This window comes from Leptinotarsa decemlineata, unplaced genomic scaffold, assembly GCF_025532065.1.
Source record: "Leptinotarsa decemlineata unplaced genomic scaffold, Ldec_3_MD MMD2_tig00001019_RagTag_RagTag, whole genome shotgun sequence".
In the NCBI taxonomy this organism is placed as follows: domain Eukaryota; kingdom Metazoa; phylum Arthropoda; class Insecta; order Coleoptera; family Chrysomelidae; genus Leptinotarsa; species Leptinotarsa decemlineata.
This window is the reverse complement of record NW_027412557.1, coordinates 4,810,458-4,828,536: the sequence shown is the minus strand read 5'-3', so window position 1 is coordinate 4,828,536 and position 18,079 is coordinate 4,810,458. Positions and strand designations below refer to the sequence as shown.

Here is an 18,079-nt window from a genome sequence, read left to right as displayed (position 1 = left end):
CACCTCGACACGTGTTTCGATCACCAAGTGATCATCTTCAAGAGGAAGATGAATCTTCTTCTTGAAGATAGGTAAAAACTTCAGTAATATTCATAACTACACCAAAGGTTCCAAACAGTGCATCATAAGCACAATATTATTTAAGTGTTGTTTCCTTTCATTTGTATTGAATATTCTATACATGGTGGATATGGTGGATATGGTGGAAGACCAAGGTCCTTGGTCCAAAGTAGAATAATTCCCATATTATCATTTTTAAAATTACCAAAATTTATTTTTGTTTGTGCATACCTTAACGAGCATAAGCATTCAGTCAATCTTTGGATAGCTTAGTAAGAAAATTAATATATTATAGTAGTAACTAATCCCTCGGCTTTCATTTTTTCGAAAGTTGGGAAATTTTGCTGGTGGGATTGTGAACATTTGGATTCCCTCCACCCCCTGGTTTTTCGTTTCGCTACGGCCCTGAATGTCAGCTGTTTTTCTTAAATGCTGCATGTTATTCTTGGCACCAGCTAATATATATATTCGTGGAAGCAATTTGATTTTTATAACAGTTGTTTTATTGTTTTGGAATAATAGTAGATATACCATACCATACTAGAAAGAAAGAAAGAAAGAAATGCTTTATTGACTACGATATGCACAATATACATGGGTAACTATGAAATAGTTGGGAAATTATCATTAAAGTGACAATATGGTATTAAAAACAAAGTTGTGTTTGAAAGCATTACAATAAAATACTTTCATTAAAGCTACAGGAAGCAGTTATAAAATAAGCTTGAAATAGTTTTATGAAGATACTACAAATCTCACAAAAAAGTGCTATAAAACTGCTACAAAACAATTCACTTTCATAGGAAAAATATGTTTTTAAGTGAGTTGTAAAAACGTTTCTGTGATAATTTCGTGACTAATTTATAACGGTTTTTAAATTTTATTTTATAAAGTGTTTCTATGACGAATTTATAAAACACTTTCATTGTCTACAACTGTATTGTGTTTGTCTAATATAATTAATCAACATTTCTGGCCAAATACCAGCAAAATTAAACTGTTTCAGCATCATCAAATTATAAAACAATTTTGATGGTTGTGAAGATATCTAATTCACCATCAAGAAGTTTTCTAGGATTTGAAATACTTCAAGAATATTTATTTATTTATATAGACTCGTCATAAAATTAGGGATTAGGATGTCATTCAACGTGAGCTGTCGAATATAAGCAATTCTTACTTTTTTTATATATCATAGATTCTTTTAGAAAAAATATGTGATTCCATTTCAATTTGGATAAATGAAGCACAATGTATCTAAATTGTATCAATAACACAATCCTCTAATATTTACATTGTGGTTTCTCCACATGGTACAACTTCCAGAAGTTTAAGAAAAACTACTCTCTCTGTTTCAATGAGCATTAGAGGTAATAACGTTCTAACTCACGGAAGTAATTAAAAATACAAATCGATGGTTAAGAAAAAATGCATGCTCATTTACTATAGTTACAATAATGTTATTAATTAATGAGAAATTCCAAGCTTATCCCTTTCGATTTCAGCAAATATTTTTTATTTGGTACTCACCCAAAAACTTTGAATGATATTTCGACCTTGAAAATGAACTCAAAAACCTTCCACATGGAAATATGAAAAAAATCCCAAATTTATTAAGCCCCGATTTAAACTTCATAGTCTTTTTGTTTGAAGTCTTTCTCTTAATTTTGGTCTATATAGTAGTCTTCAAGGACCGATCAATTAATACAGAATTATTTTAATCCTAAGAATAAGACCTGTGTCCGTCACACAGTGTTACCAATCAGAAGGTAATCAGGCGATTTGCGCACAATTTCTACCGATGTGGCTTATTCTACACAAATTTTTCACTAAATAGGTGTGCACCATTTAGCCAGATGGATAGTTTGGAAAGCAGCCCGCAAATACTAGGGCACGGCTCTCCGACTGGCAAACGCCACTGGCAAACGCCACCTCGACTATATGGCTAATTCAACACCGAACCCTGCAGCAATGTTTTGTAATATTTGTGAGTTGTCACTTTATGGACAATTCGTGCTGTATTGAACTGAAGTCGAATATATCAGTAAGTGAATTTCGAATATTTTCAACAGAACCGAACAAATCGTGGAATAGCTTGAAGAGAGAAAACGATTGACGAAATCATGGCATGTCTACATGAGCTTCAATATACATCCCGACATCGATGAATTATTAAAACAGAACTGATGGATTCTCGACTGAAAATCTGAAACTCACCCGAAGGTAACTCCTCCCTTGTTGGTGGCACTCCGTTGTGTATGACCGAAGGTCTGTAACTGGATCTGTATCCAGGATTGCTGATAGTTTGTGCATACGAAGGTGGAAGCCCTCTCTGCCTAACAGTCATGTCTAGTGGTGAATCTGGTTGGATTTGCGAAGTTTTGACGCCATTTGAGTTGGCGGCGTTAACTGGTAGATCATAACTGATTGGACTGGATGGATCCGCACCAAACGTCTCTGAATATTTGGGGTCAGATTTCCGAGGATATTCGGGTGGACGTTGCCGTCGCTCTCTCTTCCACTTTGTCGTGTGTTTCGTGTAGGGTTTCGTTCCATCATCTGTAGCAATATAAAAAAAATAGCAATCCTCTAAGAGATCTTATGGGATACTGAGAATCGAATGTATGTCTGGCCAAAAAAAAATAGATGTAAAGTATTATATTGTGTATACTAGTGGTTTTAGTTTAAAACTCCCTCTACTTGGGGGGCCATACTCGTGATACGTAAGCATATTTATTCTAATTATTTACCCCCCCCTTGTCAGCAAAAGTAAGCAAAGCTCTTACCCCTCCTCACATGCTTTCGTATTGTTGTATGCATTTTTCATACATAGGCAATGTGTGAGTTGCCATATATGTAAAAAAGTAAATACCTTCTGTTGATCTAAACCTCCCGCCCCCCATGTAACCATGTAACCAGTTGGTTATTTGAATCGTGGAGTAAGGTAGAATATATATCTACGTCAAATATTTTGACAATTTGGAAATATTGCTTAATTTGAAAAAAGTACACAATGCCTCACAATCTTATGATTAAAATATCATAAAATTTCAAAAGCTTTCTTTTGAATGTTAGTACTAACTGAATAAGCGGTGAATGCATCCATGTGTCCGAGACTTTCTTGTTGCTTGCCCCGTTGCTGACCGAATCAGGTTTTCAGAGTTTGGCAGAGCCGCACTCTTACCATCTGACCTGAAAGATCACTCACCATATAAACTAAGCGGCTTCGTTGAGAAGCTGGGTTTATTTGGTCGAGTGTGAATAATTATGAGCCACAATAAACTCTGGCGGGGTGCGGTGGAGGGTCGAATAAACCCACTCACTTTTGACCTAACCTAGCCATCCGAGTTACTTGATAAGGCTAGATGCATTACCGTCGCGTATTCTCTTAGATTTCAATGAATTTGCTATACTATTAAGAATAATGTTGTAGAATAAAATTAAAAACGTCTTATTATACCAATAAGTTTCGGTTAATATATTGAGAATTCTAAATACTACTAACGTACTCCAAGTTGACAGAAATTGTGCCAAAGTGATTTGATTGTATATACTCAGAAATATTTATGATTGAAAATTCTAAAGTAGGTACTGTTGTGAATCTTTCCCTAAAAAAATAACGCCTGCCGCTGCTGGTCGTCGTAAATCGATTGTGACTTGGGATTGTGAAATCGCGCTAAACTGGACTTGCACTTCGCGATTGTTCTAGATGCCGCGTCGCTTCGATAGACTTCTAGAGACTTCCCTATCGGCATCGAGATACTTTGTTTACCATACATAAACACTAACAATACGAAGATCAAAGAAGTCTAATTGACCGTGTGTGTTCTAATAAAGCGATAGACATTTGAGTATTAGTAAGTTTCTGTTAAAGTGTTTGGGTTGTACTGTCAGTGTAGCAGTGAAATTAATTTGAAAACGTAACATTACTTTACTGAAGCGCTAATCAATCATTAGCATGTCCAACTCTGGAGAACATTTTCTAATCGCCGGCGTTAAGAAGACATTTAGATTCAACAATTCGTGAAACATCATTAATGATTTTTTGGAAAAAAAAGTTTTTGGCTTTCTACTACTACATCTTGATACAAAAAATGTGGGAATCTTCCAAAGAAAGGAAGTTATCAATTTTAAAATAAGTAACTCTGTACTTGGATGTGTAGATCATGCAAAGAAGTAACTTTCAGACACAAACTGGAAGAAAAAGCCCTCCTGAAACAGCTACTTTCATATAAACATTGAATTACACGAAAGAAACATTGTTTCGAAACAAATACTTTTATATGAACACTGAATTATACAGAAGTCACTATTCTCTACTCAGTTTGTATTCCAAACATTCGTTATGAAATAAAATCAGGTAACATTCATAGGAATTCTACATTAAATGAATGGTAAAAATTGCACTTATATGGAACACTGACATCCTCACTGGTAGACATCGATGTTTCGCCGCAAGACACTTGCCTTAGGCTCATCAGTACCAATCTGGATATCATTATACGAAAAAGCACACAATTCATTCATGAATTACGGTTTTTATGTCACGGAATAAGTTTGATCTACTTATGTCATCGATGACATGGTAATGTCATTCATTCACGTATTTGATTAAATCCCAGCAAACAGGAATATTGTTTAAATAGAGAGGGTTATATTTTTAGGAGTGACTAATTTTTTGTATCAAGATGAAGTAGTAGAAAGCCAAAAACTTTCTTTCTCAAAAAATTAGTCACTTCTAAAAATATACCTCGGTTAATTTGGCAATAAGTTCAGCAATAATTCGTTTTTTTTATTCTCTTTCCCGAAACAGTGAAAAATGTAATTTGAAGGCATCATGAATATTTGAAAGGACGGAAATTATAGAAAATAGTAGAAACTAAATGAAAAATCCGATCAGGGGGCGGTATACCTCTGTCAACGTTTTAATCAGACACCCTGCCACCTTTATATTTTGTTATAGTGTTAACAAAAGGAAACGAAGAAATATAGCAGTGACGAAATCAAAAAACCGGCCGTCGGAGGCGGTACAGATCCAGCAATATTTTTATTAGAGACTCTGCCACTTTCATATTTTGGTATCGTATTAAGAAATGGAAATAAAAAAATATGTCAGAGGTGAAATAAAAAAACCGGCCGTCGGGGGCGGTACAGATCCAGCAATATTTTTATTAGAGACTCTGCCACTTCCATATTTTGGTATAGTGTTAAGAAATGGAAATAAAGAAATATGTCAGAGGTAAAAGCAAAAAACCGGCCGTCGAGGGCGGTACAGATCAAGCAATATTTTTATTAGAGACTCTGCCATCTTCATATTTTGTTATAGTGGTCACAACTGGAAATAAAGAAATATGGCAGAGGTGAAATCAAAAAACTGGCCGTCGGGGGCGTTACAGATCCAGCAATATTTTTATTAGAGACTCTGTCACTTTCATATTTTAGTATAGTGTTAAAAAATATTGCTGAACTTTATTGCCAAAGTAACCGAGGTTAAAATATAACCCTCTCTATTTAATCATTAATGAATATTTGAAAAAATATCATACTGAGTATGATCCTTGTGGTACACCCGACTACATCAAAAACGTTATTATTCGATATCTTTGCGAGCTGAGAGAGGAAATAACTTTCGTGAGAAATGAATCAAATTTGATCTAAAATAAAACAAGTGTCAACAAAATGCCCTTATTGAAAGGGAGTTTATCTGAATGAACAATAATTCGTCTGAGTGCGTAAACGAGAAACACAGCGCATAAATTAGTCATGTTCCTAGGTTTTTCATTAGAACTTCAAAAGTGATATGTTTTAATGATCTTCCGTGACATCGTTATAAACGTAAGATGACCTACGAAGGTTGAATAGAACAGGTATAAACGAATCGAGTTCCAAGACTTAATGGCTTCACTCTCGGCCACTCACATCCGACATCCTGTAATTAAAAATTGGAATTTCACAGTGGCAGTAGTAGCACACGAAATATTTTATTAAGTATGGGAATTGCAACAACCGGCGGTTAGGAGCATTATACGGATTAGCTGGTTCGAAAATGAAAACCCGTTAACAGTGCGCCAGAAAATCTTTATAACTGGTCATACATAAGGACAAAAATGTGATATTTATTGATAAAGATATTAATGAAAACAATTTTTACCGTTTATTCAGAGAGAATTCTAAGTAATCAGTGGATTAAAAAATTTTTCTCACTGCAATTTTTGACAAATCGCTGCATAAAATGCAGCGTGTCACATCAAGCTTCCATTGCATGACAAATTTCAAAGTGATATTTTGGTAAAGGCTACGACATCTACCCTTACGAAGATGCCATCTATGGGGTTGACAGAAGACTCCATCCTCGAATATCAAAGATAAACGAGGCTCTCCAAGGCGATCAGCTGCAAAGCCAAGCCTCGACTTCGATCGCCGAAAGAGATTCGTCCTCGGAAGGCAGCTAGATGGACCTTGGAAAATTCTGGCTGGTCGTTTTTAGGACAGTTCAGTGGTTCAGCCTAGAACCATTGATGAGACTTGCTGAGTCAAACCAGCGCTGTCTGGTGTTGGATCACAAGTCTATCTGGTATTTTGATGGTCACTCCATTCGAGATACAATAAATATATTCGTTGTTGTATTTGGAAATAGGTAGATTCCCTCACAAACCATCATTTATCGAATTTTAAGAAAGTTCGAAAAATGTGAATATGTTCAGAACTGCCAAAATTCCGATGAACCACGTGTAAAGCCAATAATTCAAAACCATCAAAACAGGGAAGCAATTAAATTAATATCAGTGACCGAATTGTCCGAAATATTTTGAAAAGGAATGGTTACCGTTTTTGTAAAGTACAGGGAATTTTTTTCGGCGACCACATTAGACGAATGGGATTTTGTTGTACCATGATGGAAAAATAAAATAAATTGATTCGTTTTTGAAAAACGTATTATTCACAGATGAGTTATCATTTTCTTCAAGCAAAAAACACAATTCATCCAATGTTAGATTAGTCTCGGGAAAATCAGCGTCTAAGTATTCCTGTTCGTACTCATTACCCAAAAACACTCCCCTTCTTTATCGAAAAGCGTATTCCAACATTTCATCTACTTCTTATTAATTTTAGAGACACTTGGCTGGCTGGATGGCTGTTCAAGTTACAATGCATGATCAGCGATACAATTTCTCCTAAATACGTTTCCTGGCCGATTGATATCTACACGTGGTACGATCAAATGACCTCCCAGATCACCAGATTTTTATCTCCGAGAAATTTCTACTTCAGTTTTCGGAAGTATAAATTTTTACTAGTTTAAAGAACATTTTTAGTTCATTTTTCAATTCAAATATGTATTTTATTTTCAAAGCCGTAATGGCATTTTTTGAGAATAGGATAAAAAATAAGTGAAAAAAATGTTTATGTTGAACGGTTTTATTGCATTATTTACGTAGTATTTACATATTTTCTTAGGTTACGCTACGCCCTACGATTTCATTATTTTTTTATCTGATCAATACCGTAGATTGCTGAGAAGAGTGGTGTGATGACTGCTACCTAGGGCCTTTCGAATTATTTTTCAGCTTTTAATGTTATGTACATCATTACTATCTTTTTTAAATAAAACCATTTTAAATAATTTTTTTTAATTATTTTTTTTACAAGTTTTTAGTTTAAAATGTTTATCTCCCCTAATGCTACATAGTTCTCAGCACATTTTCACCTTTTACCTTAACTTTGGTGGTGTATCGCTAATGATGTATCATTTTTTTTCCACCTTAACGCCACACAGTCCTCGACACGATACAAAATCTAGGCAACCGATTCCGAGTTGACAAAGTTTTTTGTTTAGTTTATATTAGATTTGCATCTTTTTCAAAGTGTACTATATTCTACTAGTCATTTGAAACCCATATTGATGTAAATGTGAAAAAATATGTAATCCGCCATTTTGTAGCTGCGGCCATCCCAATTCTAACCAGGATATATTTGAAAATTTACAGTGTCCCCATACATCTTTGTTGAGTTTATTGATTTGTTAGAGAATCATTTCAGTTATCTATTCCCACAACTTTTGGTGATGCAAAATGTTGGAAAAACTATAAAAGAGCAATGTTCAACAATCACATTTCTTCATCCGATGAATTACTTGTTATTGTTGTTTGTGAGAGTGCGGATTATTTTTTCCATTAAGTTTACAAACCAACAGTTTAAATGCTGGAAAACATCGACATCATGGATATAATGAAAAAATATTTTTTTTGACCAATAATTCCCATTTTTTCTATTATACATTCCAGAAATGGATAAGTTTGATTAATCGGATCACAAAAAAATAATGACATTTTTCCCATTCTGTCGAAAATAAATAATATACCAATGATGCAAACTAATAAATTGATGGATGTAGCCGTTACTACGTGGTAGGAAATCATAATGAAGAAAAGAGAATTGAAACTTTCTATGTTTTTACCACTTTTATTTGTAACTAACGTTACTGCAGTTTCGTCCTATAAGGACATTTTCGTCCTATAAGGACATTTTCAAACTTATACATCAAAGTAACAATGATTTATTACATTAGCCTTTATATAGCACCCCTGTAGAAAATAGTAGAGGTACTTGACTTGAATTTACAATTTCCAATGCGGATGTGCTAATTTGAAAACCGGTGAGTAAACTAAATCGATTTGATCATTCAACAGGTTGCACCCGCAATATTTATGCTTGTGAATTTCCAATGATTCTAAATAATTGAGTTTGTAACCCTTCCTTGCATAGTGCAAAATTTCCGTATCGTTTAGATTCGGGAACTTGTTGCATGCCAAGGAATGGTTTGAAAACGTCGAATCATTTTTTCTTAGTCTGAAGGATCTTTCATGTTCAGCATACCGTTTTCTGAAATTTCGACCACATTGCCCCACATAAACACCATTACACTCCGGACACTAAAGCTTATAAACTCCAGATTTCTCCAACTTGTTCACCTCATCTTTGACATTGAAAAGGAAATCAGATAACCTGGCATGTGGTCTGAATGCCACCTCCACATTGTTTTTTCTGAAGAATGTCATTCAAAGAATGACTTATCTACTTTTGAAACTATAGAGGCCTAATTAATTATTGTTTTGTTTCACAACTCTCATAACCCCTTTTTTGTACACCTGTCATTAAAAGTGACATTTTTATTGGTTTTAAGAGTAGTAAAAGATATTCACAAAGTAGCATGTAAAGAAATGTTGACACTAGTGTTAAACTAAACAAAACATAAGTTTTCAATTTTCAAGAAAGTTTTATTATGAACAATAGATATAGATACAATTAAATTCTGCTACAAATGTAGTATATACATTAATTACATTATTATTATTATTTATGAATATTACATGAGTTTTTTCCCAACACCAAGTCGCTATTTTTACACCTCGACACGTGTTTCGATCACCAGGTGATCATCTTCAAGAGGAAGATAAAACAGTTTTATCTTCCTCTTGAAGATGGGAAAAAACTCATGTAATATTCATTACTACACCAAAGGTTCCAAACAGTACATCATAAGTAAATTATTAGTTATGAACAATATTATGAAACATATTATGAAACTGCTAAAATTAATACCTTGCGATGTTGAAGAGCCTTGTGATATATTTGTTCATGGGCATTAACATTTACTTCTTGAAGTAATGCTGTAACGCTGGAGCTAGCTGTTGGTACTATTCTTTCAGCAATAGCCTTTTTATAAGAAATAGATTGATCGATGTAACCCTCAGCTACTGTTGTAGACTTCCATCCTCCGTGCTTTTTAATATCCGTTATATTTTCTCCTGATTCTGCTAGTTAAGAAGCAGAAGACCTTCCGAAACAGTGACCTGTATATTCCTTTGGTTCCGAGAGGTTCAGAAACTCTTCAACGGTAGAGGGCATTTTCCCAAAAGTAATTACCTATACCAACTTGATTGGCACTGCATTTATAATTCAAGTATTTCGGAAAAAACGTTGATGATTGATAATAGAAGGGCCGTAATGCAACGTATTCATTAAAATAGTCAATGTTTTTGCCAAAAATGCAATTTTGTACTTAGAATTTGAACAATCAATGATATATCCATTAATTTAATGTCTTCTATTGATGAATGGCACAGCTCTTTCCGCCGGCAGGCTCCGTATATTCCGAAAATAGTAGTAAGATTTTATGATTTTTTTGGGCCTATAACTTTCATTTTCCGCTTTAAGAATGCTATGACCTTGAAACATTTGCTTGTAATAAAACCATATTTAAAGAGCGCACTCGACTTTATCATTGAAAACTTGCTCCACATAGTTGCCAAGTTCCATATTTTTGATTTCTTTTCTAGATCGGCTAACGAGACGGTTTCGCTGAAATTTCTATCGACGTTTTTAAGTCTACACAAGCTAAGAAAATTAGAATATGCGATGTCGTACTGCTGAGCCGATTTTTTTAGTAATTGAAGTAATAGAAGCTCTTTTGCAGCCTCTTCAATATCGCAATATTGTTCTTCATTATGCAAGACATTAAACACCAGCAAGAACTTTAAACGCGACTTCGCTACGCTCATTTCGCAAACTTTTTCACTCACAAAATAAAATCTTACTTTCAACAATCATATCATAAATAGGTGCTAACTTAAAAAAGCTGTCATGTGTTTGAAATTACATTTCCATTGTTAAAAAATTTTATACTTTCCATTGAATTAAACTAAAATAGATTTTTTGTTACTTGTATCGTATTGTACTTGTATCAAAAAAATACAATTAAGTAGTTTGACAATGTAAACTATTTACTATCTTCAATAACAAGAAAGTTACTAATGACGTGCATCTAACTTGGATCAGCTTGTATATATTTTTTGTTTTTACTCTCGAAAGTAAGTTACGGCCACTACGACTCTTTATGGAACACTTCCTCTTCCACTTGAGGCAGTGTAATGGCGCCCTAATCTATTTCCTCACTTTCTATAATATATGGTAGAAAGTCAAAAAGGTTTTTTCCCAAAATGTAATCTTCCCTAAAAAAATATTTCTTTCTCAATACAAAATGATCCTATACACGGATTGAATTGAATAATTGCATTAATGTTTTTTCCATCCGGAACAGATTTGTTTCTACCGGTGACATAGGCAGTAAAATTTTTGCAAGGATTGAGTGTGTTGTCGGTCAAAGCTATCCAAAAAGATACCGATGAGGAGTTGAAGACTTCAGGTTTTCACAAGAAACTTCTAGAAGTCTACTTGGAGATTGAAAGTTTCGTTTGTAAGTGAAATTTGATATCAATACTTTCTCACATATTACGTCGTGTAAGGCTTCTTTGAGGGAAATCTGTTTCAATGCGAAAAACTGATTTGAGTGTATTTCAATGTTCGTAATTGAAAATAGTTGTTTCGTATGTATCTCAAAAAGTTTCAGTTTTTACTGATGTATTCATTTTTTCTTTTCTTCGGTAATCTACACTTTTTAGGAATATATACTGAGAATAGAAAGAATACCAAAATATTATTTTATTTTTCAACAATATTTCTAATATTTTTTAAAAAAGAACTGAACAATTATTTGAATAAACTATTATACAAATGCCAATTTAGGCACTTAAAAAAATATTCAAAATGACAAATAATAAATTTATAAATTATCCACAAACCTTGATTCAACCACGGTTGCCAAAATACGGTAGTCGCCTTCTCGTTTTCCTGTTCCTCAAACTTTTCTCTTACTCTCATCATCAATGAAACTCTGAGTAACTCTTGAATGAACTCCGGATCCATACTAGGTATCCCGACAGAAAAAAAACAAACGAAAGAAGAAATCGTAAATCAAGTGACCCGTCGATCACGAACAAAGGAGAACAATCAATTGACGCACTTATCACATTTTCATTATTTATTTACACACACGCGGCCATTGTAGCACTGCATCTAAAGAAATAGTAAGCGCGAAGAGATTTCATTCATAAGATTCTGGCCAGGTAGAGACGGGACAAGGCAGGTATCCGTAATTAGTTTTTTAACCGAGTCGGACGATACGTCGCTAAGTCAATGTTACGTAAAGGCTTCTTTGGTGTGGTGCAGCGTTTTTGACCAGTTCAGCGTTTTTTTTTTGTTTATATCGTACCAGTGGCGGAAGGAAAGGATATATGTTTATGAAACTTAGAATTAGTATTCCGCTTATGGATATTTTATTATTTTTAGCTCCGTTTGCCAAGAAACGCACTAACGACTGTATAAACGTTAGCCAAGCATCACATCACAAGCGTGTTTAGTAATTTGGTCACAATAGTATTATTTAATAGGCCAATATTGGCCGCCTGTTGGTCGGTGGTTCAAGCCCCAAGCTGAACGATCGATTTTCATTTCCTATCGTCCTACACGTGTTAGGAATCACACGTTAAAAGGTAAGACCTCGTTAGTCCTTAGCTCGCACAAGTTTCGACTTGCGAGAGTTGACGTTCGTAGGGGTGCGACAACTGATTAACGGAAAAACAAAAAAAACAGATGTATGTTAATTCGGATCAGTTGTCCTCATCCGATTGCGCTGAAATTTTACATACAATGTATGGATAGCCAAGTGACGTCATTCTTCATCCAATATGGCGGACTCCCAAACATGTTGAACTAAATATTTTTCAAGCATCCTTCAAAATAAAGATTTTGCTTGAAAGAATGCGAAGAAAATGACAGAATGACGGAAAACAAGATAACTCCCATACCAATTTTTGTCCCAGATTTACCTGTGTGAATAAACACGAGTACAATATGTAATTGATCATACTCTAAGAACGAAAAGATAAAGTAAATTTCTCAACAAGCTTTTGAATTATCACTGAAATTACTGTCCAGTACACATTAGATTGTAGTACTAATAATTAGTTTCCAATGATAGTTTCAAGGAACTTTCAAATTTAAAATTGAGATAACACTGAATCGATTTACGTTTGATCGTAGTATTACAATTGAAAAATTGCCTGTTTTGAGATTTTTCGAGCCCTTCAACTTCTAAGCACTATCTTCCTCCATAGAGTGGTTTGCTTTTTTTACGGGGAATGCCCAGTTCGGTAAATTATATAAGAAAATGGCAAAAAGTATGGAGAAGTAATAAGCAACTATAAAACGATAAATGTCGTAGTTTCAAGTGGAAGAACAATCAAATCTAATGGGATTGGATTCCAGATGAAAGAACATTACTGAGACTCAATATACTGTTCTCAACCACACCATTTTTCTGAAATCTGAAGTTGCTTTTTGATGGATCCCAGAAGTTTGCGATCATTGTTTATGATTGAGGAAATATGGAAATCGAAATTCAAGTTTGTTTCACAGATAACTTAAGACCTAAATGTTGAAATCTGATACCTATCATATCATGATATGGCATTTAACGTATAAATATGATCATACAATTTTAACAACACCAGTTGCAATAGTCTCTTTGGAGAATTGAGTATCAGCATAAGAGGTAATATATGACAGTGGAAACAAATGACAATATTATGGATACATTGAAGAGTAGAGACTTCAAAGTGAGAGCCTTGGGGAAGGCCAGATATTACTACCACTTTTCTGGTCATCAGATTATACAATCTAATGAGTTGAGTAATTTGACAACAGCATTTGAACGATCTTGATCGGACAAAGTTAACTGGCTCAAGATTAAAAGTTTATGATTGACCTTGTCGAACGCTTTGGAGAAGTTCGGGTAGTTAGAGCCTACCTTTAACCCATCTCCACAGGTAATTGATACATAATACAGGTAGTATTTTCCTGACTGCAATTAATATTGCTATAAAATGTTAGAAAATAGCTTGGTTATTTGGTATAGTTTTCTTCTTGTTTTATACAATCAGGTGATTTTTTGAGGTAAATTCGGTTTTGAGAACGAAAAGGGATATTTTTATATAGTAAAGCTGAATACTCGTAGGTACATTATTTTTTCAACTTATTTGATGGACAAAATTTTCAAATATAACTAATTACTGACTATATAATATGTTATTTTTTCCAATAGTTTATATTGATCAGTAACTTTTTGGAGTAAATTGTGTAACAAATCTGTTTCTGTGAAAAAATGCCTTGTCCGAACGGAAACATAAATGAGGTTGTTTTATGGATTCTGGTGTCTAGCCCATTTTTAAACACATACTATTCTCAACATCTCGTTCTCTCATTTCCTCATAACCTTATACGGATTGAATATATGTTTGTCTTATTGTTGGGAATTTTCTATTGAAGTTCAACACTCTTCTCGACGCGCGTTTTACCAATCAAGTTGGGGTCAAGATTGTATTGAGTATATTCTTTGAAATAGTTTTTTGTGAAATTGAATGAAGCTTGCCGATCCATATAGATGGTGATTTTCACAATGAAAGGTTTACGAAACCAAGACACATGTTACGTCATACAATAGCTTCTCTGAGCAGACAGTAGGGAAGCTATTGAATACATTTAATTTTTTCATTGGTTTTTCAATTTGTACATAATATTTATGAATAGGACGTGTAACAGTAGTATACTTCATGAAAATTAATAACACAATCCATGATAATACACGATTTGCACAAATGAGAATTGTTCAATTATCATCATGGATAGATTGTCTATAGATTCAGTTTGGTTTATTTTTATATTGTGGGAGGTTATTAAACCAGAAAAGCTGTATGAAGTAATTTGTGAATATGGAATGCCAGGCTATTGGTTTTGATCCCATGCCAGAAGTTGATAATGATCGGAGCTGATTTTTTTAATAAAGAAGCAATATCTATTGACAAAGTCGACACATACAATTTGACTGTAGGAAAGGAATGAGTTGTTCTCTCAAAATTTTTGTTTTTAGTTAGATTATTTCTTTTAAATTCCAATTTTCTTCGTCCCAGGTGATAGAATCTTTCAAATGGACTAGCCACGAAGCCATACATTACAGGCAGATATGTCTTAAAACGAAATACCTAAGTTTATTCACATTGAAATATTTGTCGGCACTAGCCCAAATCAAGAATGACGGAGGTATGCAGGGAGGAATGATACATTTTCATCTTTTTATCGGCCTTACAGTATATTTTCACCTTCCACAATCTGAAAAATCATGAAAATCGTAACACATTCAATAGAAAATAAAGAAAATTATCAAAGAACAATTCGTTCAGGCCAGTCTCAACTCCCTACATAGTAGGTTAATGGACTGACACCTATCAGAAAACAACTACTCCCCTGGCTAATACCACGAAGGGCGTTGGATTATATCCGACAGGTGTCAGTGCAGGATTCTTCACAGAAGTTATTCCTGCATATGCTGTTGGCGATACAACTGCCGCGATAGATTTTCAATTGTGGGAACACACTTGCAGACCGGTTTCGGGCTGTTTGGTCACTCGTTAGTGCAAGGTAGTGTATATCATCAACATAAAGTCGATGATTTCCGATAATTGAAAATCAAATTCCGTCAGAGTATCATTCCTCGAACTAAGCTGAAGCATACAAGAAACAACAGGTTTGTCGTCGCCCCATCTGTTGGATTATATCCGACAGGTGTCAGTGCAGGATTCTTCACAGAAGTTATTCCTGCATATGCTGTTGGCGATACAACTGCCGCGATAGATTTTCAATTATTGGAACACACTGCAGACCGGTTTCGGGCTGTTTGGTCACTCGTCAGTGCAAGTAGTGTATATCATCAACATAAAGTCGATGATTTCCGATAATTGAAAATCAAATTCCGTCAGAGTATCATTCTTCGAACTAAGCTGAAGCATACAACAAACAACAGGTTTGTCGTCGCCCCATCTGCCTGTGAACGAGGTAACCAATTGCATATCCGAAATTTGCCCAATTCCTCGTATAAGGAAAGAAAACTTTCACATATAGTCAGTGAGCATACTTGGAGACTGGCTATAAATCAAATTATCAAAGAACAATTCGTTCAGGCCAGTCTCAACTCCCTACACAGTAGGTTAATGGACTGACACCTTATAGTATCAGTCCCGAAGAAGCCATTGTATAGCTAAACACGTGTTAGGTTTTGTAAAATTGTTTAGTGAAAATCTCACAATACAGTGGTTTTTAAATACGTTTTCTATATAATTGCTTAGCTTTGTGAAAAATATTTTGTATTCACGCCGTAACTTATCGGGGCGAACTAAAAAGTTTGCCCTTTCTACAGCTCTAAAGTTCTCCATTACAATTTCCATATTTTTTTTTCAGTTTGTGGAAAGTGAACATACCCAAAGAAAATTACTTTCGTTCGAAATTTTCATGTTGTTTGGTTCGAAGAAATTTGGTGTGCCGCCTCTGAACTAAAGTCTGTATATGGTATTTATACCAGGCATGATTAACATCCATCCCGTACGAGTTCGTCCCACGGCAAAGACGGAGAGAGCGACTGTTTCAGCCCATTGACAAAAAATGTATAGGATTTTTCCGCTGCATGCAACTTCCTGCTATGAAATTAGTCGATTAGTGTTCCAAGGAAGGATGGGGGTCTTGCGAAGAATATTTGTCCAAAACGTATTAATGTTGTGATTGGTAATGACGCAATTTATTTTACTTATAGATATATACAGAAAAACACTTTATTTATTATAAAAATTATCCTATAGAATTTAAAAGTGTTGCGATATTTTTTCAACCACTCTCGCCTCGGGAAAAACATAAAAATTATTACAATAAAAGATAAAACTCATGGTTACATATCTAAGACAGCAGAAGAAAAGCTCAATATGATCTAGGTTGAATTCGTACATCAATATACGAGTATATTTCTATAAGACATGTTCTTCAATACACCCTTCATATATTCCACTGATTGATTTGATATGCTCAAGAAGAGTTCTGTTCTGTTCATCGGAATATTTCAGGCTTTTTAAAACTGAATGGTAAGAATTGTATAACGTGGTATTCTAAAAATATTTCCAACCCTACATCTTCTTATTAATCAAATTTTACATCCCTTCTTGAATACAATATTGAGTTCACCATCAAAACTATCAATATAATATTATTTATTGAAATATCCTTGTTTTTCAAATGCCGCTTTTTCAAAGTCAGAGAATTACCCTGGATTTTTATCGTAAGGACTTACTTACCTACTTTCTTCACTAAAATAGTCAAGAAAAACCATATTGTTCGAGCTTAATGGTATCTTGTTGGCTTCAGGTCAATTTAAAATATAAATGTTTTTGAAAAATCCTTAAGACGCTATAAGAGCGGTGCCTGTGCGTTCTCAGGGAGTTTATTCCTCAATAACGCAGTTCTCCAAATGAAAGAGTTCTTAATCAGTGAAGTTCGAGATGTAATGAGTTGAACCTCAAAACGATGAGCAGCCACAGTCCGTCGCGAACTTCTGATATGTACCGCTCTTGGTGAAATCAAATGTGTCAAGTCACACGATGAAAGGAAAAACCTCGTTAATCCTTAGCTCGACTTCTGAGGGTTGTCGTCCGTAGGGGTGCGAACGCTGGTTAACGGAAAAACCGATTTTAAACAGATTTTTTTAAACTTGAACACTTCCCGTGAAAGTATGCATAGAAGAGAGACAAATCCTCAACCTTTCTTCGATGTTTCAGACTATCAAGGTTGCAAGTGATGTACGCGTTTCCAATCAGGTAAATGGGTTTTTCTGGATGGAATCCAGCAGCTTCATGGTATGCTTAAGGGCGGAGCTCCATACAAGAGAACAACACTCCAAAGAAGGTCTGATCTGAGCTTTATGAAGCATCAAAAGTTGCTGAGGTGTGTACAGTTTTCTGGATCGGAACAGTGTTCCAAGATTTTGAGAAGCAGCATTTGCATTTCCAGCGACACGATTGTGCCAAGATATATTGGTGTTCATTTTAACCCCAAACAAACTTATCGAAGCAGAAGCATTATTATATTCGAATCGAAGACATTTTTCTCTTTGGAGAAAACCGATGCCTGAGTTTTCGTGGCATTGAATTGAACTTGGTTACTTTCACCCCAATTCGAAATAACCTCTAGATCCTCTTCAAGATATGCATCTTCCTGCTGCCGGTAAAGATGTGCATCCGCATCC

The 18,079-nt window shown here is 34.7% G+C and overlaps 1 protein-coding gene across 3 annotated transcripts in view; it reads right to left on the bottom strand.

The window, feature by feature from the left end:
• Window positions 1–18,079, bottom strand: part of Tgi (Tondu-domain-containing Growth Inhibitor) — an 84,513-nt gene that overhangs the window by 8,756 nt on the left and 57,678 nt on the right. For 2 of the 3 annotated variants that reach the window (XM_074175383.1, XM_074175384.1), the window contains exons 1-2: window positions 11,703–11,930; window positions 2,278–2,619 (exon numbers count right to left, since the gene is read on the bottom strand). In XM_074175383.1, the coding sequence (XP_074031484.1) occupies window positions 2,278–2,619; window positions 11,703–11,826 (466 nt within the window). In that variant the 5' untranslated portion in view covers window positions 11,827–11,930. Of the gene's footprint in view, window positions 1–2,277; window positions 2,620–11,702; window positions 11,931–18,079 lie in introns of those variants that run through there. The other variant, XM_023163922.2, reaches the window with a different exon arrangement.